This window comes from Botrytis porri (genome assembly GCF_014898465.1).
Source record: "Botrytis porri strain MUCL 3234 chromosome Unknown BPOR_001, whole genome shotgun sequence".
NCBI classification, from domain to species: Eukaryota; Fungi; Ascomycota; class Leotiomycetes; order Helotiales; family Sclerotiniaceae; genus Botrytis; species Botrytis porri.
Window position 1 is genome coordinate 2134077 of NW_024066075.1, and position 22876 is coordinate 2156952.

Here is a 22876-nt window from a genome sequence, read left to right on the forward strand (position 1 = left end):
CTAAACCATTCCCCCTTTCTCCTTCATTTTCAACACTCTTCCAATCTTCTCCTGCCAGAACTCAAGATGGCGAGACCTTTGAAACTCTGGCAAAGACCACATGGGTATTTTATTTCGGCCTGCATCACCCTTCCATACGAAAGCCCTGATTTTTAAGATACTATGGACAATCTCATACGTCTCCGAATCAAACTCGAGACCTGCGTGCTCCATCTCTTTTAGTAAATCTATGCAAGTTCGAAAGTCGTCGTATCGTATCCAGTAAACACGCAGAAGCTCATTGTAGAGAGGTGTAGAGGCTCCCAAGACATGGGAGAGGAGACCAAAAGATTTGATCCGTGGAAGGATAGAGATAGAAAGCTGGGAGGGTTTGCTGAATCCTCGGTCGAGAAGACGTAGGCCAAGAAGAAGGTGCGATGGGTAGAGGGGGCCATACAGTGCTAGCGGAGAGATTTCAGGCTCGGTGTTTTTAGCAGTGGTAGGATCCTCTTCGACTGGAAGAACGCCAGAGTCTTCTATTCCTCTTCTCAACTGATCTCGGCTCTCTTTTGTCTCTGCTAGACCCATTTTTGCAACCAGTGGGAACACTTCCTTTTCCAGAACATCCCAGAGCTCAAAATCTGTATTTGCATTGCGCAACAAATCCTCAACTCGTTGACGTTCAGGTTCTCGTAAATGTTCCTGTGCATCGGGTCCTAGTTCCGAAGTTCCCATCGTAGGTTCTGATTCCTCTTCTAGAACAAGACCAATCGCTCTAGCAGCTGCGGCACGAAGAGCTGGTGGGTATCTACTGATTTCGGCTATTTGTTCCTTCTTGCTTCGATGTTTTTTGTTTGAAAGCGAATGCTCCATTATATTGTCAAGCTTGTTGCGCGCATTCTCCCTGTTTGTTGGAGGCATGTCTTCCATGCCATCATCAAGGTCTTCCAAAGACGTCCTCTGAGTCCGCGCGAAAATATCTGTAAATATGCGGTTGAACGTATGCCTTTCCGAATCTGTAATTGTGGACTCGCGCTGCGGATAGTGCGGACTTGCTAAGGCATCGATTTCTGTGCCATATTCTATCAAGGTTTGATCATCTTCCTCAAAGCCAATGTCCCTAGACTGTGCGATGTTGCCTTCCGATTCCAGTTCACTTTTTTCGAGATCATATTTGTACTCATCAGCGACCATCCTTGGACGAACCCTAGATCTATGAGGATGGCTATCTCTAGAAGGAGTAGCTCTCCTCCTGAATTGAGGCCCAGTATTGTCCTCGCCATCATAAATTCTGTCTTGCGATTCGTATTTGACTCGGGGTAAAGAGGTATGAAAGCTTGCTCCCTGAATCGAAGGCAAGAACCTGCTTCGATATTTTTTACTGTAAATAGACCTATGTAGGCCTGCGATTGTCCTAGTTTGGTACAAGAATGGCATCATTGTGGAGGACATAGTTGAGTATGCAATTGGGATAGCTTCAACGACTTTTATGGACGCCATAACTATTTATTGCACATAAAGCAACTTATGCGATCGTAGGGATGAAGCTTTGAATATAGCTTTCAATGCTCGATGATGAATCCCCGCAGTTGTTAAAAAGAAAGGAAAATATTGAACGTTCGAAGAATTGATTTCTATTTCACCCCTCATAATTTTTCCGCAAGTTTTCTCAGTTTATGAATAAAAGTTGGGCACGGACTATTTTAAATCGATCGCGACGCGGTTTCTTTAATTGAGAGAGACGCGTTGATTGAAATGACTTCATGAATTAAAATTGACCCTACATTGGTTGTTAAACCGTCCATTTTGCCATTGATAGTTCTCAGACCAACAATCCACAGTAATCATTCACGACATGGCTCCGAACAAAAAGGAAAAACCAGAGATGAGCGCCTTCGAGCGCCGAAGACTCGAAAATATTGCGGCAAATCAAGCAATGTTAAAAGACCTCAGTACTACAGCTCAGAAAATCGTCCCAAAACCGCCACCAAAACCAAAATCAGCAACCCCTAGGAAGAGAGCAGCTCCCATAAAAAAAGAAGTCCCTAGACCAACCCGTACAAGTTCACGTCTGGCTGGTATTGAAGCCGATAGCGAGACTGCAAAGCGCAAAGCAGAGATTGAACAAGAATTTGCAAAGGAAGTTTCACAAGCTAAGAGGCAGCGAGTTGCAGGAGATATAAATATCAATGACATTGTTGTTGAAGGAAAGAAATGGAAGCAGGAGAATGGATTTTTATCTGGAGTCATGCGTGGCGCTCAGCCGAATTTGAGAACCTTTACCGAAGACGACATCAAAGAGACAACAGATGAAGGGCTGAAGGCTTTGAGGGAGAAGATGAGCGGGCTAAAACTATATGAACCTTATGAGCCCAATCGTAAGATTTGGTACTTTCAAGGAATATTCAAGTGCTAACTCAATCTTCAGAAATCAAAATTACCCCCGAAAGAATATACGCTCTAGGATTTCATCCGACGGTAGACAAGCCTTTGATATTTGCTGGAGATAAACTAGGGAACGTTGGATTGTTCGACGCTTCACAAGAAGGTCCGGGAGTCAAAACAGAAGACGATGATGACGAAGAGGACGCAGAGCCAGCCATCACTGCTTTCAAGATACATTCTAGGTCAATCTCTTCTTTCGTGTTTGGTGCGGACGGAAACTCACTATATTCGGCTTCATATGACTCTTCAGTGCGAAAATTAGACCTACAGAAAGGGGTAGCTGTTGAGGCATTCGCCCCAGATTCTCTAGATGAAGATATTCCTATATCTAGCATTGCCATACCATCCACCGATCCGAATCTATTGTGCTTTTCTACTCTGGACGGTCGATTTGGACGCCATGACATGCGGACTTCATCCAAAAGTGAAATCTTTTACCTTTCTGATAAAAAGATAGGCGGATTTTCTTTACATCCATTGCATCCTCATTTTGTGGCTACGGCATCATTAGATAGAATGCTAAAAATCTGGGATCTGCGAAAAATAACAGGGACAGGTGATTCAAGACACCCGGTTTTACTTGGTGAGCATGAGTCTAGGCTTTCGGTATCTCATGCTTCATGGTCACCTGCTGGTCATGTTGCAACTTCTTCATATGATGATACTATTAAGATTCATTCATTCCTCGATGCCGGTTCTTTCAAGGCAGGTCATTCACTCGATGATGAAGCGATGGAACCTACGACTGTTATCAAACACAACAACCAAACTGGACGGTGGGTAACCATCTTAAAGCCTCATTGGCAAGAGAGACCTGAAGACGGGATCCAGAAATTTGTGATTGGCAATATGAATAGATTTTGTGATGTTTATTTAGCCGATGGAGAACAATTAGCGCAATTGGGAGGTGAGGGTCTCATAACAGCTGTTCCAGCTGCTGCACAATTTCACCCTACACAGGACTGGGTTGCAGGTGGTACGGCGTCAGGGAAACTGTGTCTGTGGATGTGATGGGCGCATTCTCCGTGAGTGATAATTTAGGTATTGTTTGAATATTGTATAGTATCATGAGTACTTTGAAGGTTCAGCGATGAATTTACATTGAGCGTTATTACAGCGAGGTTATAAGAATTTAATGAAGCAACCGATCCATTCATCCTTATCAACATGAACACCTACCTGGTATGATGCGATACTTTGGGTAATTTACAGTACTTTGTTATTCTTCTGAATATACTATTGGATGACAACCGTCTTTGTATGTTCTTTTAGTGGGCAAGCCCCCTAACCGCCGTCCTCGCTGCGCTCGATTAGAATTGCCTGGGTTATGTAGTCGTAGATACCTACCTGATAGATAGGTAGGTAGATAGATAGACGTATGGAATATATCTGAGTGCAACTTCTAATGATTGCCTATCTAGTACCCATCTGCATCGTACCTACTTATGAAGTAATACAGACAAAGGCAACGAACCCAAATATATATAAAACTAATCGTATCGTGATGTTACTCAATAGAACAGTCGATGTTACAATTATTTTCACACATAAGGTTAGAGAGACTGTTTCCCCAGCTCCTTCGATTCTTACTTACTGCATTATGTTGTCATATTACCCACTTAAAGAAAATCAGACCGTCCCATTGTGAATTGTGATCTACTATAATAGATAGAGAGGATAGGTCCACCAGTCGAGATAGAGATTCCTAGCAGGCAGGTAACCTTATTAATCTATTCCCCCACAACAAGACACACCACCGAAGAAACCGAGCGTGCGAGCTTGCTCAACAATGCCATGCTACTTCGTACTAGGGACTTATCATACTTATTAATTACTCACTTCACATAACTTGCTTATTCCTTCCTTCCTTCCTTCCTTCCATACATTCACTGCCATCATATCAAATCCTTAAACAAATCGTGATTCATTATCCACCTTTGAATTGTCTCTCATACCTACCTACCTACCTACCTACTCATAGATACCCTTACTAACCTTACTGAGTCGAAGAAGACCTGATGATCAATTTTATTTAATTACATGTGATTCAAACTCGAATCGCCTATCATTCAACTTTTAGGGTATAGCTTACTCTGAAGGAGCCTAAGCCACCCTTATCGATACCGCCTGATATCCTAACGTCGTTGAATTCTTGACGGATTTGTACAAACATCAAAACAACTTGAGTGGTTTGGTATTTCATACTAACGACGAGAAGTCTTTGCCAACATGGCTCCGGAAGATGAGCTAAAGAAGAGGGTCGCCAGAAAGTTGACGAAGAAAAGAAACGAAGGTCACCAAGCAACTATGGAACTACCTGAGCGCTTTCAAGACGGCGACGATGCGGATGACGATTGTACTGCTCCTAACGCCATGAATCAATCAGTCTTTGGCATGATTACCGCGGCTGTTGGCCCAAAAGTTGATTTCAATGCCAGATTTGATGCGCAATCGAGCGACGAAGAAGATGATTCGAGGAAGCCAACACGACAGAGTTCCGAGTCGCACATAAATTGTGACAGTATAGATCAGAAAGGAGGGAAATCGGAAGGGCATAGAAGGAAATTCTCAGAGAGCAAGTTGATTCGATCATTCTCGCGACTAGGTTCAAAGTCCAAGTCTAAATCATCAAACCCCGTCGCTCAAGGTAGCCGTAGCCGTACGCCGTCACCAGTACGCGATTCTCCCCAGCAACTTACTACAACTGATATAAGATCTCCACAACTTCAACCAAGAGACGCACCGGTCATGAGCAGAATGTTGGATGCCCAAGCAAAATTAGCTTTGCGACCCAGTTTCGACATGCCTCGGAGTTCAAAAGACCTTACAGAGATCGATGAAGATGAGGAGACGCCATCGACAAGTTTAGCGAAGAAGCTGAGGGAGATCTACAAGTTCGAAACTCCCGAAGAAGTAATAGAGGGTAAGTTCTTTACTTTCCCGCATTATACAGGCAAATACTAATGATTGTAGAATATCCTTGCTGGCTAATGAAAAGTGTATTGGTCCAAGGTTACATGTACATCACATCTAAGCACATCTGCTTCTATGCCTACTTGCCAAAAAAATCTGTACGTTGTTGAATTTATGTCTTGTGGATTTTACCTTGTCAGTCTGCTGACGTTCCTGTAGCATGAAGTGGTCAAATCAGGATATCTGTCGAAATCAGGCCAACACAATCCAAAGTACAATAGATATTGGTTCCGGTTGAAGGGCGATGTTCTTTCATATTACACCAACCAAGCCGATTTATATTTTCCACGAGGCAACATTGACTTGAGATATGGAATTTCAGCAAGTATTACGGAAAAGGGGAAAGGGAAAGATTCTACACACTTTACCGTCGAGACACATCAAAGAAAATATCACTTCAATGCCGATAGTGCCCCTTCTGCAAAGGAATGGGTGAAAGCCTTACAGAAGATAATATTTCGATCTCATAATGATGGCAACAGTGTCAAGATCTCGTTACCCATTGAGAATATTATCGATATCGAGGACAGTCAAATCGTCGATTTTGCCGACACCTGCAAGATCCGCGTCATTGATAACGATGAGAGTTTTGCGATCGATGAGGTTAGTAATCCATAATTAAATTCAATATATTGCTAACGATCTTTTCTAGTATTTCTTTTCATTTTTTACCAACGGCCAAGAAGCTTTAAACGTACTCAAAATCCTTGTCGAGGATACAACTGCGCAGAAATTAGCACAGGATATCTTGTCACTATCAACGGCAGATGATAGCCATGGTAGCTCTAAGCGCACGTCGATCCACAAAAAAAAACCTCACGTTCCTCCCATTCAGACCACGGCACCAGCTTTAGAAGAGCATGTCCGAGCAACCTTATCGCCGTTACTTTCTCCGGGGCCCGGTAGCCCTCGTGGTAGCACAGATATGAGTCGTTCAAGCTCAGACGCGTTTCGTAGGAGCATAGATCTTAACAAGCACGGTCGACGTAGCATAGACATGAATCGATTTCAAACCAAAAGCCGCAGAAGCACCAGTGCAAATAGCATCAGCACGAGACGTAGCCTTAGCACGAATCGCTTGAGTCGAGAGAAGGCTACTTCAAAGCAAGGATCATCTGATTCATATGTCCATTCTCTGGATGAACCGGGGTCATATGAAGCTCTACCATCAGCAAGTGACGAAAATCAAGCGTCTGCTAGTCAGATACTTCGAGGCAGCGATGTGTTTTTATCACCCACTATACAACGCTCGCCTTCATCGCGACGTGGTAATAATAAGGACGATTTTCAGAGCCCAGAATCTCATCCTCTTACCTCTCCAAGAAGATCCGCCGATGTTTCCCCAACACGAACTTACCGACCCGAGAAGCCCAAACATGCTGCTACCACAGGTTCCATGGGCGACTCAGATGCCAGGCAAGGAGCAATCTCATCCGGCCCTTCATTACAAAGCATAGTCAAGGCTGGATCATATCCTTTACAACGAGCTGCAGGTTTCGCCGGTTATCTCAATAGACACTCAAAGAAGATGAGCTCGCTACTGGCAACTGAGTCTATGGGCTATGTGGAAAAGGTCTCGGGCATGTGGAAAGGCGGCAAGATGCACTATGAAGAATCTCATGGAATGCCACGTGATGACGAAATGTCCAACATGAAGAGCGATGATGATACTCGCGATGGTGTTACACACGCAGAGCGTTTTCGCCAACACTTCGCCTTGCCTCCTGACGAGAAGCTCCATGCCGCATACTTTTGCTCTTGGCAACGACTTGCTTTTCTATATGGCAAGATTTACCTTAGCGACAGATCTTTCTGTTATCGAAGTCTGATACCAACCATAAAGACCAAGATTATCATTCCTTTGAAAGACATCGAGAACGTCGAAAAGGAGACGTCATCTAGATTTGGATACTCGGGGCTTGTAGTCACCATCCGAGGACATGCGGAGATATTTTTCGAATTCGCTTTATCTGAGGATCGAGATGACTGTTTAGTAACTCTTTTGCAGAATATAGAGACAATAAAGTATATGGACGAGTCTGGACTCTTGACCATGGAGGAACGTGAAAGCGCAGAGGTGGCTAGTGCTGAAAATCAAGCTCTAATTCAGGCACGGCACGTGCTTCATTCTGAGAATGATGTCAGTGATATCGGTACTCCCAAGGTAGGAGATACTGGATCGCCGCCAATATTGTTCGATGATCCAAGAGCTTCGATATTGAATTTCAAACCGACAGAGTCGCTACGTATCACTTGCTTGACTATCGGCTCTCGTGGCGATGTTCAGCCTTATATCGCTCTGTGCAAGGGCCTCATGGCTGAAGGTCATAAAATGAAGATAGCCACTCACTTAGAGTTTAAAGACTGGGTTGAGTCACACAATATTGAATTTGCGCCAGTTGATGGCGATCCGGCCGAATTGATGCGCATCTGTGTCGATAACGGAATGTTCACGGTCTCATTCCTGAAAGAAGCATCTTCGAAATTTCGTGGTTGGATCGACGATTTACTCAGCTCATCGTGGAAGGCCTGTCAAAATTCTGATGTCTTGATTGAAAGCCCCAGTGCAATGGGTGGAATTCATATCGCGGAAGCTCTTAGAATTCCGTATTTCCGAGCTTTCACCATGCCATGGACAAGGACAAGAGCTTATCCTCACGCATTCGCTGTTCCTGAGCACAAATATGGTGGCGCCTATAACTACTTGTCATACATTTTGTTTGACAAGGTCTTTTGGACTGCCATCTCTGGACAGGTAAATCGTTGGAGACACAAAGAGCTAGGCTTGCAAGCCACGAATCTAGAGAAGATGCAACCTAACAAGGTTCCATTCTTGTATAACTTTAGCCCTTCGGTTGTGGTACCACCTCTTGATTATAGCGATTGGATTAGAGTCACTGGTTACTGGTTTTTGAATGAAAGTTCGAATTATACACCACCCAAAGATCTTACAGATTTCATCGCCAAGGCCCGCGCAGATGGCAAGCGAATAGTATACGTCGGATTTGGATCAATTGTCGTGCCAGATTCTGCAGCTTTGACTAGAACAGTGAGGGATTCAATCATCAAAGCCGATGTAAGATGCATCCTATCAAAGGGATGGTCAGATCGTTTGGATAAGAAGGGTGCCAACGATGTTGAGGTACCACTCCCGCCCGAGATATTCCAAATCAAATCAGCACCGCACGACTGGCTCTTCTCTCAGATTGATGCAGCAGCCCATCATGGAGGCGCAGGTACTACGGGGGCTAGTTTACGAGCCGGTATTCCAACGATCATCAAGCCATTCTTTGGAGATCAATTTTTTTTTGGTCAGCGTGTTGAGGATCTAGGCGTGGGTATTCTGTTGAAGAAGCTCAACGAAAGCCTTTTTTCCAAAGCTCTTTGGGAGGCAGCGCATAGTAAGAGGATGATTACAAAGGCCAAAGCACTGGGCGAACAGATTAGAAGTGTATGTTATAACTCGTGTAAAAGAAAACAAAAGTGTACTAACAACTTATCAGGAAAACGGCGTCGATACTGCTATTCAGTGTATATATCGAGATATGGAGTACGCAAAATCACTGATCAAGCTCAAGGATGGAAAGTCAGATGATGATGCATTGGAAGATTCGGAAGAGAGTTGGACATTCATAGGGGATGACACCGACCCGGATTCAATCAAACGAATTCATGATTGGGATACAATGGCGCGTTCGGGAACTTTCAGCGATAGGAACGCGATGACTTGGTCGGGCTCGGGTTTGGCAGCTAGGGCGTTATCACCGGCCAGAAAGGCGGCTTGAGATTTCTTTTTCAAGGGTATATTTAGCGTTAAGCGGGTCAATGGGTTGGATCGGAAGGCATGAAATTGGGCTGAGTATGTAATGTTTTAAGGGAGCAAGGTGTTGGAGGCTAGTTGATAGGGTTTACAACAGTCTACACATACGATGACTATGAGATAATGAAGGGTGATGTTGGTGACAGGAATAGGAATGGGATATAATCTAATTAATTTGTATTTAGCGGAGGAAAGTGCGAGATTAAGTCATGAGGTTTGATTTTACATAAATATAGATAATAGACTGCGATGAATGAACGAAGGATAGTATAGTTATGATTAATTGCTCGTTGGTTTGGTCCCCAGCAAGGGAAAAAGTCGGGCCCATTTTGCGGTAAACGAGGGCCACCTTGCTAGACTCCCGGTGAGCCGCAAATTGAAGCGTGCTAACATAGCTAGTTGACGGATGTTACGGAACTGCCTACTGTTTCGGTAAATCTAGAAGCTTTAACTAATTCTTCGCCGAGGTATTTCTTTCTTCTTCAAAGAAAGGATGAGGTAATCTGAGGCGAAGAGATAAAAGGGCAAAGAATTAAAGATCTAGCTAAAACCATTTTATAGGTTCAAAGAATATACATATTTCGTCGCATGGCTAGAAATTAAGGTTTGAACAGGGATGAGATGCTCGATAAGCTGCAAACGGTTTTATGTTGTAATGATTGGATGGATAGATGGATGGATGGATAAATGGATGGCCTTATTGTACCACCTCCGTTGTTGTTCGTTTGAATGTAACGGGGTTTGTGTAATGATGGATGGGTGTTGAGGTGTGTTTGCTAGGGGTATCAGGTAGTAGTGAGTGGAGTGAGGAGTGAGTGTAGGTAAGGTAGGTGATGTACGAGAAGGCAGTTGGTATTATAGGTGAGTAATAGAGGGAGATTATAATGAGTAATAAATAAATGATTCATACTTATTATCTAAGTTAGTATCTACCTATTAGGCATCTATAGAAGTTAAATTTTATAATGTTGAATATATGTTTATATCCTCGAGTCTTTTCATATCAATCTTTATATTCACTTTATTTACTTCATTCAAACCTCTCTACCTCGTGCCTATCTAGATAACGATCACGCGATCTAGTCTTATTTGATTCAGATACTAACACCTATACTCATAAGGTAAGTGAATGAAAGATAATATGGAGTTATGTTGAGTGATGATGATATCTCAATGATGTTCATATTCTCCTCATTCTCTTGCTCATCCATGTAATTTTTATAGTAAGGTTAGCATCTTTATCCCGCTTCATTGACCAATCATTGTTCACTCACTTACAGAACAGACATCCAGAACAAGAACAAGCTGATCACACATATAAAAAGTCCCCCCCTTCTCCTCCTTTGTCAAAAAAACCACTTGGTTGGGTGTGTGTCTTAACTTTAGCGGTAAAAAGGTATCTTGTCTTCCTACATACAAAACCAATACAGCCTTCTTGTGTTCTTACCCTTCGAATTCGACATTTATTCAAGCCTTGTTGCCTTGTCGCCTTGTTGCCTTATTTTAACACAGGCATAGCAAGGTCAGCCAAATATCTACACCCACCCTTTATTATACACAGTAAGCTTCCCTAACTCCACAGTAGTCGCGTTCGTGCGATTGATATGAACATATAAAGTCAACAAACGTTTCAACTTCAGAGCTCCAAAATCTACCATACCGCTTACTTTCCAACACTTGAACTCCCAATCTCCAATTTTCTCAATCGCAACAACTTCAAATTCTTTCGCAAATATTATAGAGCTTCATATCGACAAGAAAAAACAATTCAAATAAACCCCCCAAAGAATTCCTAATTGGAAAAAAAAAGGTATACATTTAAAAGATCGCAAAATCAAGAAACCCATCATTCATCCCCGCCCATTTGGGTGGTTACCTCAACCTTCTTTGTGGCTTACAAGCTTGAATAAGGAAGAAGTGGTGCACATGGAATCTCACAATGCTGAACAACTCCACGCGATATCTATGAGAGCTTTTAAGGAGCTTAAATTGAATTCGTACGTCTTTCAACAGCTTGTAGATATCTATTGTATCTATTCTCGAAGCTTGCTTTAAGCTTCACCGGATTGTCCTGGAATTATATTGCGCTTTGCGACGGCCTTTCACAAGGTGCTGTGGCTTGCTCCTTGTCATATGCGACTTGCGATATGGATGCGATTCAACTTCTCATCCAGCTTTCTTTCATCTGCGCGCGCACTCTACTCCTTTACCATGTTAAGCTCAGTTACTGACGATTCATCTTTTAACAAATAGAACCGACCCACCCGGGATCGCATGATCACACATCCAACGACAGCTTTGCGAAGGAGGATATCAAAATGGGAAAGACATTAAACTTAGGTCCGAATTTAAGGTACCCAATTACAATCACCAAGTTATTCAAGAAACATGGCGATCAGATTTCGAAACGGGACTCCCTCCTCGAATATAAATACCATTGGAAGCTAATGGTCGGTGATCCATTGGGCGAACAATGGGAAGAAGAACAAACATCGTATGGGGCATGGGACAGTCCTTCTGACGGTACTATCGAGAAATGGTTAGTCAAAGAAGGAATGACAATTGAGAGCGATGGACCTGTCGTCGATGTTGAAGAAAGTTGTTCGCATGCTGTCCAGTATGCGGGACTTTGTGGCATGTGTGGAAAGGATATGACCGAGGTCTCTTGGGCCACCAGTACACTCGATACAGACCGAGCTAGAATCAATATGATTCACGACCAAACACACCTCACAGTTAGTCTTGACGAGGCTTCGAAAGCAGAAGAAGAGTTACAACGGCGGCTACTTAAGAATCGAAAACTTTCATTGGTGGTGGATCTGGATCAGACCATTATCCATGCTTGTATTGAACCTACTGTTGGCGAATGGCAACGCGATGTCAATTCGCCCAACTACGAGGCCGTCAAAGATGTGCGATCCTTCCAACTCAATGATGATGGACCTCGCGGTCTCGCATCCGGTTGTTGGTATTACATTAAAATGCGGCCTGGACTTGCGGAGTTTCTCTCAAAAGTCTCCGAAATGTATGAGCTACACGTTTATACTATGGGTACTCGAGCATACGCATTAAATATTGCAAAGATCGTCGACCCTGGAAAGAAACTATTTGGTGATCGTATCATCAGTCGAGACGAGAACGGAAACGTCACGGCAAAGAGTCTGGCTAGACTATTCCCTCAGAGCACGCACATGGTGGCAATTATTGATGATCGCGCAGACGTTTGGCCAATGAATCGTCCTAATCTTATCAAGGTTGTTCCTTATGATTTCTTCACTGGTATCGGGGATATCAATTCGAGTTTCCTCCCAAAGAGAGAAGAGCTTCCTAAAATATCAACACCCAAAAAGAAACATCACTTAAAGCCGGAGACCAGCACACTTGAGACGGTCGAAACGCCTATCGGCGAAGTCGCAAACGCTACAGAACCTGAAGGAGGTGAAACTAAATCTGCCGAAGAAACCAAGGAGGAACCAGCAACTGAAAAACCACTTCTACCAAAAATTAACACCTTGGACGACGAGGCCTCATTACTAGAACAAGCAGCGGAGCAAGAGAAATTTTTGGAGCAACAATTAAGGGATCGTCCTTTGCTCCATAAACAAGAGGAACTTGACGAAGCCGACAAAAAACAAGAAGAAGCGGAAAAGGCGGTTGAAGATGGTACTGTAGAACATCACGCTCATCGACACAGTGTTCTTAAGGATGACGACGTCGAATTGACTTATCTTCAACAACATCTTACAGATTTGCACAGAGCTTTTTACGAAGAATACGATAAAGCTTTGGTCAATGTTCCAGGTGGACGAGTTGCACAATTAAAACCCGGACATCAAAGAAAGGTTAACGTCAAAAATGAAGCTGCCGATCTGAAAGTAGTACCTAATATTGCAGTTGTGATGCCGCGTCTCAAGTATGAATCCCCCTTTCAAAAAGCGATGCCACCCAGGATGATTTTGCTAACAAAATTTAGGTCTCAAGTCTTAGATGGATGTGTAATAGTAATGTCGGGTTTAGTTCCCTTAGGAGTTGACCTTATGAGGTTAGTTGATACCACCTATGATTCTATTTCGCAAGAAACTTTATTGTGTATATTCTCTAGCGTGTGGGGTTTAGAGAGGGCCAAGGGAAAATCCATACTAACCAAACTCAGATCTGAAATTGCTCAGCAGATAGAAAGCTTTGGTGGCAAAATTCATAAAAAGTATGTACTATCATGATATTTTGAAGAAGAGTCACTAACATATTGTAGGGTTTCAAAGAGAGTGACTCATGTTGTTGCCTCGTCACAGAAAACTCGTACACAAAAAGTTCGAGAAGCGGCAAAATATCCTCACATAAAAATAGTCACACAACAATGGTTGACTCAGTCGATGAGCAAGTGGAAGAAGGAAAATGAATCAGAGTATCTGGTAGGTTAAACTCTCCATTATTTTCTTATGAGCAATATTAATACATCCATTAGGTGGAAATCAATCCAGCTGATAGAAGACAAAGTGGTGATTTGACTAATGTTCCATCTCCTGGTGAAGATAGTGAGGAATCCTCAGACTACACCGAGAGTGAAGATTTTGAAGATGACGACTCAAGATCTGAGCTAGACGGAGAAGGTGTCATGCCGGATGAGCCACGAGGCGACATCTCTCCAACGACGGATCTCAATTGGTCATCAATCGATGACGAATTAGCCGAATTTATGGGTGATGATGAATCTGGTACAGAAAGCGACACAAGTTTCACCAGTAATAACAGTAACAACAGTCGAACATCGCGAACAAGTTCAAGAAGAGGACATAAAAGAAGATTCGACGATGCGACGGACGAAGATGAAAGTGAAGACGAAAGTACTATGGCAAAAAAGCAGCGAGTAGCTAATTCAAGAACAACGGGTTTGAAAACTGTAAAAACGTCGAATAGTACAACGGAATCGAGTCTTCTTACCCCGGGGGTTACGGGGGATGAAAATGACGAGGTTAATCAAGTTATGGCGGAGGAAAGTGATCATAGTTTTGAAGATGATCTGGAAGCCGAAATGCAGGCTGCTTTTGATCTGGAACTGGAGGAAGAAGCGGCTGCTGCTGCCGGTTGATTTTGCTATTTGCATTGCATTGCACCTGGGTCGAACTTTATCAAGAGTCCTTTGCTATTTGACATGAGGGGAGGAATTGCCCATGACGAGGAAAAGAGAACTCTTGTGTCTGCCATCATATCATTATGGAGCGTGGTTTATTTATTGCTTTCAAGGTGTTTTTGTGGATGGAATCTGGGAAATTGGGTGAATAGGAATGGCATGGTTGGGAATTGGGGTTGGGAGAATTGGAATTGGGATGGGGGTTTGGCGGGAAGGGATGGGATGGGATTGGTTTTGTGCATTATTTGGGCGTCTTTTGAAGATTGAAGGATTATTGAGTTCATGAGATTGAGATTAAGATGAGTTTTACGATGAAATGATTACGAGAGATTCGTATTTGACGACGACGATGAGGATTGATGTATTAGATGTACTCGAGAATAGTAAAACCTTGATGTTTATTGGTTACGAACGCTCAGACCAAGTCAATTGTGCCGGTGTGGATCTCGGGAGGACAGTGAGAACCAAGCCTTGGATTCAAGGCACGAATAAATTAGAGCTTGATTGAGCGATAACATTCAATCTCGAAAGCATACCACACGACATTGAACATCACAAACAGCTCAATTACGCCATATCGTGTATCCTATCCTGTGACGTCGCGACGAAGGGATAGAAGATCGAAAATAGAAGCAGGAAGAAAAATTTATCAGTTTGTGAAAAGGGAAATCAGCAAACATGCCTCAGGATATGCCGCCAAAGGGCGGGTATGAAGCCGTGCAGTATAAGGTGTGTGGTGGGATTTTTCTTTTTGTTTGTTTTGTTTTAGCATGTGTTTGTGGGAGGGAGATTGGGAAGGGAGATGGGGGAAGGGAGATTGGGGAAGGGAGGGGGGGACGGGGGATGGGGCATTGAGAAGCGGGGAGATGGATTGCAACGGGATAGATGATATTTCCGGAGGAGGAAGAGGAGAAGGAGAGGGGACTGTCTAGTTGCAAGAGGGAGGGAATGGATTAAGACGAGCACGACTATGAACACGATACGACCACGACGACCACGACGACGAGGATGAGGATGAGAATGAGAACGAAACGAAACGAAAACGAAGTAGAATACTGCCGGGATCGCGACTGTTATTTATTGAGAAATTGTGAGGGGGAGTGCTGAATAGAGTGTCGTCCGAATTGTGGATGGTGGTGTGTTAGGATGTGCTGCTGTGTTTAATAGTTGGCATTTGGGGTTTGTGTTGATCGTCGGGAGTGGGAGCTGGAGCCGGAGCTGGAGCTTGGGTGATGATGAATGATTAGATTGGATGGGACGGGATGGAAGTAACAACAACGATGGGGATGGAAGATGAGGAAGAACTGAAAAAATGTGGACGGAGAATACGCGGTGCGATGGAGGGGTAGGTGGGATAGATTTGTGGAATTGGGAAATTGAGGGTGATAGAGGAGTAGAGGATTGCTGTTAGATGCTTGATGTCTGTCAATGAGAATGGGGTGTTGGGTGTGGTGTCTAGCGAAGGAAGAAGAGTGGTGAAATCAGGACTGGTTTGATGGGATGGTATTAACCAAATAGTCAGCCTCCACGGCAGTGGCCCCCGGAGGGCCAGCGGAGCGTCATTCTTTTTGAGACTGCGAGATTTTCCAGAACCGATCTACGACGATTGATCTCCACACGCATATTACGATAACTTTTCGTCCTCATCCATGTCCTCGTCCTCGTCCTTATCTTCCACGGATCGCACATAAATAATTAGATATTTATATAGTCAGATGAATCGAGGGGCGGAAGGGAAGAGATTGTGGGGTGGAAAAGAGAAGGAAACACACGTAAAGTTCAAAAGAACAGCAAGCTGACATTTTGTGTCTGAAAATGATAGAGAAATCTTCCAGCTCGCGGTTTCAGACCCTCGGTTATGCTTTTGGCCATGGCTGGAGTTATGACATATGGATTCTGGAAAGTAGGAAAGGGAATTCGGGAGCAGAAGTATGTATCATTTATTTCTTTTTTTGTTTTAGAGTGTTGAGGATTGAGAGTGAGATTTATGTCTATGAGTATTTCAGTGGAAGCTCCTACTCCTGAGGGTACTGTTCGAATCTATGATATATCTTGAATGATTCAGAAGTACCGTCTGGAGAGCTTGGATATGACATCGAATTATACATTCAGAGATCAGGACGCCTTTTTCTCCTCACCGGATGATTCAAATATATAATTTACTAACAAACATAAAATAGTGAACTTGCCCGTGAAAAAATGTGGTCTAGAATCCACTTGATCCCACTTTTGACAGCGGAAACCGATCGTGACCTTGTCAGAAGACATTGGGCAGATTTGAAGAGAGAGAAGGAATTGTTGGGCAGTGAGACTAGTCCATATAACAGCGATAGGTATGTTTTTCCACATGGTTTTTCTAGTTTAGGGGGAGAGGTTACGGATGGAAAAGAGTGGAGGAGGAGGAGGGTCAAAAGAAAAAGGGTAAGAAAATGATGCTGATATTCTGAAATTATAGATACGTTAGACCTACATACGCAGTTACTCCTATTCAAGTCACTAAGGATTAGATTGGTGCGAAGGATGTCAGAGATGTTGAAATTTTGGGGAGGGGAACTTTTGTGAGTGCAGTGGGCTGAGAAGGACTGAGCTGAACCATTACTTTGTTTTTGTTCGATCTTTGGTCTACAGTCAAGGGTAAGCGAATAGGATGCATTCGGATGATGCGAATGGAATGTAGATAGGTGGTTGATGGATTTGGGAATCGTGGAAGGAAGAAGCAACAGAGAGGAGTAAAATAAAAATGATATATGAAAGTAAACATGAAACCCAATCACCGGTTTTTCTGGATGATTGATTGCTGTCAGTAGGTGTGAGGTCTGAAAAGTTGGAGAAGAGGGAGGGAGATGAAGGGGAGTGATTGTGGAAAGCTTCTAGATCATATCATCATGATAAATGGATTTTGAATTTGGATTAGATTGAACGATTTAGGAGTTCCGGGGAGAGAGTTCAAGAGATGGGGATGGAATGGGGTGGTGTCTAGAGGGGTAAGGGAGAAATGGAATTTCGAAATGGTGTGTTTGTTTGAGGATTTGAGATTAGATTATGGGGCTGCTTGATTGAGTTTGGTGTTGATGCTGAGTTAAGGGGAGAAGAATGGAAAGAGGAAAGGGGTATTTTTGTCTTTAGGGGGGTTGAGTTGGATAGATGTAGATGAGATTGTGTCGGAAACTTGGTGTTCTATGTGGAGGAAAGGGGGAGATGGGATGGGATGGGATGGGATGAGATAGAGTGGGATTTACAATTGTCACGTGCGGAGGGGTGGGAAGGGATATAGGTATTAGGTAGTGTAGATGATGGGTGGGAAGGGGGAAGGAAGGAAGGAGTGAGATGGGAAGATGGGGAGTGAAGGAGAAAAGAATTGATGATATGCTCCCGATTATTTTTAGAGCTTGTTAAGTAAGCTACGAAACTGTGTAAGATTAGATTCAATGAATCTTTGTGTAATATGATTTACTATCTAGTTGCTCTCCATCCTCTCCCCCAACCATCTCTTGTGGCAGTGGTGTAGATTTATGAGAGATGGGGGAGGATGAATAATACACCTCTAGAATTCCCTTTGTACTCGTAGAATCTTTCCGAATCTCTCGAGAATAGCGGCGCTTTGTGGGTTTTATTTATCTATCGACAGAGTGATTTTAAGTCTGAACACTTTTGCAATTTTGAAGTTGAGTTGAAGAAGAAGATTTCATATGCTAACACAACCAAGTATAGATAGAAGCTAGGTATATCCATAGCTGCGATCGAATTGGAGGGGTAGCGGGGTTATTGTGGTTGTACGAGGGATCAAGTTTGAGATATTACGAATAAATTAGAAGGGCGATAGATTCGGGAGTAGATTTCTTTAATTGAAGTAATCATATAAATTAGATCCTGCAACTCTTAAAAACTTACATTTTATATAACGTGGTTTATCATCGAGTGGCCCATATCATCGAGTGGCCCACTTTCACCTCAATTTACACTTTCAAACCTATATTATTCAACAATAATTGAATCAATTAATTGAAATTATTAAGAATCTAATAATCTAGAATCTATTATATTATTTTGACAGATTCTTATATTATATCCTGTCTTTCTATATTTACTATAACATCGATTAGAAAATACTTTCTTATTAAAATTCCCCTCTTTTTAATGTTTATTATATTAAATCTAAATATCAACCTTTTATTAAGATAATATATTAAAAGCCTCTTATTCAATAAACATTTCTCCTTAATATAATTGAGTTTTTTATATATATCAATACTTACTTAATATCTTATTTATTATTTGAAGTGTATAATTCTCTATACTTAAAAATATATTCTTATAAGCTAATCTCTTTATACTCTTAATTAGAGCTAGTATAGTTTCGAATATAAATGTAGGAAAGCTTGATTGATAACAAGTTATTTGAGATTTAATTAATATTGATTGAGAAAGAGCTTTTGTTGGGTTGTAAGGGGTTTGAGAGATTCATTGATCTAGATCGAAAGAGGAGGGGGTAAATATGCGAATTTGAATATCTAATTTCGAGAGTACAATTTCAGAATTAAATGGAATTAAACCTGTTTCTCGAAATCCTGATTTCATATTTTGAAAAATGATTGATTTCTTGTATATAATTTTAAAAACTATAAAGAATTTAACCTTCGAAATATAATTGATATATACCTTAATAAATTCATCAATCTGACTATTATATGAACATTTTAGATTACTAAAACAATTAATATCAAATAGTTGAATTAAATGATTTGAATATGATAATAAATGTAAATATATAATATTATTCTCTTTATAGTATATTTGAAAAGCTATTAATTCATAGCTTTTATATCCATCTAATATTAATATTTGATATTTGCTTTTTCTTCGATTCTTAATATACTTATCAAAGTGTTTCAATTATTCTAAACCCGTTTCATTATTCGTTTATTCATTAGATATAGGTTTAATAGCCTATTCTATAGAAAGATTTGTTTTGATGTACTAATTAAAGAAATGAATTTGTCCTTGAACTACTAGAAATAAGGGAATAATTTCATTCTTTTTATTTCTACATATTATTATTATAATTCATTCTCGATTACCTAATTGTACTATCTTACTTCTATTATTTCATTTAATATTAATTACTATTATTACTATATATATAATCTTCATTATAAAGCCTGTTTTATTAAAATTATAGAAATCTCTATTCAAAATATTATATTTTGCTCGCATATTCGTAAATAATCGAAACTATTCTTCAAAAAGCTTAGGATCTTTACAAAGAGCTCTTTGAAAGTTATAAATACAATTAAAATATATCTTTAATTTGATTCAACATTTTACAAATCGATATACTTAAAGCTTCCCAACATATTTCACATTCCTCAATTCGAGAATATCATTTATTATATCTTCCATATTCTTTAATTTAAATGGAAATCCTCTTAAATTCATATCGAATATATATTGAATAATCATTTCTTTTTCTAATTCTATAATCTTATAACAATTCGTTTGAGTTTCTGTATAAAGAGGTAAACCTTTTATTTTATATTGAAAAGTTGTACAAGGAATATTATAAAGTATAGTAGTCTTTCAAATGCTTAATTTTTTATTTTTATAAATAGCTTCGATAGTAAGGAGTATATAAGCTTCTTAATTATTCGAATTCATTATAGATTATTGATAAAACGTATGTTAAAAGAGATAGGTGTAAATTGAAATGAAAGTGGACCATTCGATGATATAGGCCACTCGATAATAAACCATGTTATAGTTAATTGTGTATTTATTGATGTAAAATAAAAGTTAGGTAATAGAGCGGGGGAAGCTTAACCACCTTCCCTTTATCGTTATCATTACATATCGCAGAATGACCTCACAATCTATACCTACATCTATCTCTACTCACAACTCGACTTTGATTTCAACGTGTTAACATCCCCTTTCTTCCACGTCTCTCCCAACAAAATACACACACAAACCCCGTGAGAAAAATGGCCTTCCCCGAACCAAAACTCCTCCGCGGCAACAATCCCTCCGACCTATCCCTTGCCAGCTCAACCTACTCCCTCACCACAGACCAAATCACCACTCTCCAATCGCGCAGCGCATCCGCAAAATCCACCGCCTACTGTCCGTATTCGAATTTCCGGGTCGGGGCTACGATTCTCACAAATGAGGGATCATATATCGATGGCGCGAATGTAGAAAATGCAGCGTATCCGGTGGGGACGTGTGCGGAGAGAGTGGCGTTTGGAAAGGCGGTTACGGAGGGTAAGAGAGGGTTTAGGGCGATTGGGGTCGCGACGGATATTAGTCCGCCGGCGAGTCCGTGTGGGATGTGTAGACAGTTGTGAGTTCGTTTGGTTTTTGTTTGCGTTTTTGTTTGCGTTTTTGGGGTTGGGGTTGGGAGTGGGTGCTGGGAGGGGTGTAGGGAGGGAATGAAGGGAGCTAGGAGCTCAGAACTGGGAGTTGAGAATAATGGGCTTGATGAGAGATACTGGAGTAAGAGAAATGCTAATTCTATGGGAAATATAGTATCCGTGAATTCTGCGAATTGGATATGCCAATTTTTATGTTTGACAAGAATGGGGATTTTATGGTTGCGAGGTTAGGAGAGGTATGTGCTATTTTTCTTTTTCTTTTTCTGTTTCTCCTCTTCTCCTCATACAACTTCTTACCTGGGATTTTGTCCGTGACCTAAAAGTTTGATTTGATTTGGATGAGGGGAAGTTTGTTTGGAGTAAAATGCTAATGCAAGTTGGTACATCTAGCTCTTACCATTATCTTTTGGACCAGAAGCACTACCACCAAGGGAAAAACTCGCTGAGATTGAGAGGTGATGTGATGAAATTATAACGAGTAGGATAATTTAGCTATGATAAGATTGGAAGTGCATGCAGTCAATGCAAGTACTAGTTGTACATAGCGTGAACACCATTTTGGCTACGAAATATTGTGAACTTATAGGCAAGTGAAGTAGGGACTTGGAAAAGGAACGGCCGGTCAGGTTGCATCATGATATGTTAGCATTTGCGGGGTATCCATTCACAAAGTATCTCCACTTCTTCAATTGCACTGTTTTTTGACCCGAAAATATCCTCTCAAGTATACTGTTTTTATCATCTTTCTGCGTATATTTACTCGATTCTTTTTTGTTGCAAGAAGTCTTGAATCATGATCCAAGGGTATCTCGGGAATCCGAAGTATCTTTCGGGGAATATGCAAGGTCATTGAGTATTCAGGGACTTGAATCCGTCTATCCAGCCACTTCGTGCGTTTGGAATCTTTCAAACAAAAGTTGTTGCAAACTTGGCTTTTTCAATCTCTCTCTTTTATATCTCACCTGAATTGGATTCATATTTAAATTCACAGCTGCACTCTAAAATCTTTGAAAGGGCCATATTGTTGGGTTATGTTACTATATTCCGTTCCATATGTCATATAGCTAAGTTACTGTGATGAACCGATCTTTCAACCTTAGGTGTGGCACTACTGGGCTTTCATTCCATCAGAGGAAGCGAAAATCTTCCACCAGTAGTCTACATTCAGTTGATGTAGATGGTTTTCCCTGGTACAGCAAGGAAAGACTCGATTCCTGTCCCAGCATTCTGACTTCTAGCGACTCTGGCGATTTGATTGTCGGACCTGTAATTCCAGGTATCGGATCCCCCGTTGGCTTTAAGAGGATACCAAAGCTCGCTCCCGCCCTTTTGAAAGTCGTTCCCGTCGTATGTGACACTGACGGAAATGTCAGAGGTGGAGTTGTTGGTTACGGTGATGGTGTTGGCACCCATTTTGTCTATGGAGATGTTAGTGGGGTTTTTTGGTTGATATGTGGTTTGTTGTAGCTTAGTTTGGAGATATGTGATGATGACTTGTTTCAAATTGGTCGGGAAGCTCGAAAGTTGATAACTGGAATTCGGATATAAGTTAAAACAACCGTCAAAGAAGGAAAGATCTTACCTAGCAATGGAAGTTGCAAAAGATTTGTAGAGTGGTGTTTGTTGTGAGGATTGTTTGAGTTTGAGAATTGAATTCGTTCAGAGGGATATTGAAGTTTATATAGCTCTGGATAGGTAAGAAAGTAGGCGTGGAAAATGATGATTCCCGCTTCAACATTACACCAAGTGATAGTCAGCACTTCTGCATTGTTGAGTCGATGTCAGGCCACGCTGTACACTTCTCTCAGCCAGCCACGAAGACATCTACAAGTTACAGATCAAGAACTTTGCATGTCGATGAAACCCTATTTCAACACCACGTAATGCAAACCACCCATTTCGCCATTTTTTTTACTTCAAAGAATCGCGATTTTGGCTTTGTGCAGTAGCACTCTCCAGAGATCATTCCCTCAAATTCTACCATTTCCATAAAATGACTCGCGTTTTTCCTTCAGCGGCATCGCGATGTTAAAGCTGATACCCATGCAATACTAATGATGCATAGCGTGATTGACATGGTGACACTAATGCAAGTGACTATGTGCCGATTTCCCCGCACGCTACTACTCTATTTTGAAAAGTTACGGAAGAGTTTACAAC

The 22876-nt window shown here is 41.5% G+C and overlaps 7 protein-coding genes across 7 annotated transcripts; 5 read left to right on the forward strand and 2 right to left on the reverse strand.

Moving 5' to 3' along the window:
• Positions 1–1479, reverse strand: EAF01_000574 (uncharacterized protein; the record flags this gene model as incomplete). The annotated part of the gene is made up of 1 exon (XM_038908824.1): positions 1–1479. One exon carries the CDS (start codon positions 1477–1479, stop codon positions 1–3), a length of 1479 nt encoding a protein of 492 aa, XP_038775730.1.
• Positions 1480–1834: 355 nt separating this feature from the next.
• On the forward strand, positions 1835–3435 carry EAF01_000575 (uncharacterized protein; the record flags this gene model as incomplete). The annotated part of the gene is made up of 2 exons (XM_038908825.1): positions 1835–2357; positions 2408–3435. 2 exons carry the CDS (start codon positions 1835–1837, stop codon positions 3433–3435), a joined length of 1551 nt encoding a protein of 516 aa, XP_038775731.1.
• A 1218-nt stretch (positions 3436–4653) lies between these two features.
• EAF01_000576 (uncharacterized protein) lies at positions 4654–9182 on the forward strand (the record flags this gene model as incomplete). Its single annotated transcript, XM_038908826.1, has 5 exons — positions 4654–5347; positions 5398–5495; positions 5557–6000; positions 6050–8848; positions 8901–9182. The coding sequence occupies 5 exons, from the start codon at positions 4654–4656 to the stop codon at positions 9180–9182; spliced, it is 4317 nt and encodes a 1438-aa protein (XP_038775732.1).
• A 2353-nt stretch (positions 9183–11535) lies between these two features.
• Positions 11536–14306, forward strand: EAF01_000577 (uncharacterized protein; the record flags this gene model as incomplete). The annotated part of the gene is made up of 5 exons (XM_038908827.1): positions 11536–13130; positions 13191–13259; positions 13371–13421; positions 13470–13629; positions 13683–14306. The coding sequence occupies 5 exons, from the start codon at positions 11536–11538 to the stop codon at positions 14304–14306; spliced, it is 2499 nt and encodes an 832-aa protein (XP_038775733.1).
• Positions 14307–14856: 550 nt separating this feature from the next.
• EAF01_000578 (uncharacterized protein) lies at positions 14857–17182 on the forward strand. The gene is made up of 4 exons (XM_038908828.1): positions 14857–15077; positions 16171–16277; positions 16529–16681; positions 16804–17182. Exons 1-4 carry the CDS (start codon positions 15027–15029, stop codon positions 16853–16855), a joined length of 363 nt encoding a protein of 120 aa, XP_038775734.1. The 5' UTR covers positions 14857–15026; the 3' UTR covers positions 16856–17182.
• Positions 17183–20326: 3144 nt separating this feature from the next.
• Positions 20327–21175, forward strand: EAF01_000579 (uncharacterized protein; the record flags this gene model as incomplete). Its single annotated transcript, XM_038908829.1, has 3 exons — positions 20327–20685; positions 20871–20952; positions 21107–21175. 3 exons carry the CDS (start codon positions 20327–20329, stop codon positions 21173–21175), a joined length of 510 nt encoding a protein of 169 aa, XP_038775735.1.
• Positions 21176–21880: 705 nt separating this feature from the next.
• On the reverse strand, positions 21881–22129 carry EAF01_000580 (uncharacterized protein; the record flags this gene model as incomplete). Its single annotated transcript, XM_038908830.1, has 1 exon — positions 21881–22129. The coding sequence occupies one exon, from the start codon at positions 22127–22129 to the stop codon at positions 21881–21883; it is 249 nt and encodes an 82-aa protein (XP_038775736.1).
• Between the last annotated feature and the right edge of the window lie 747 nt (positions 22130–22876).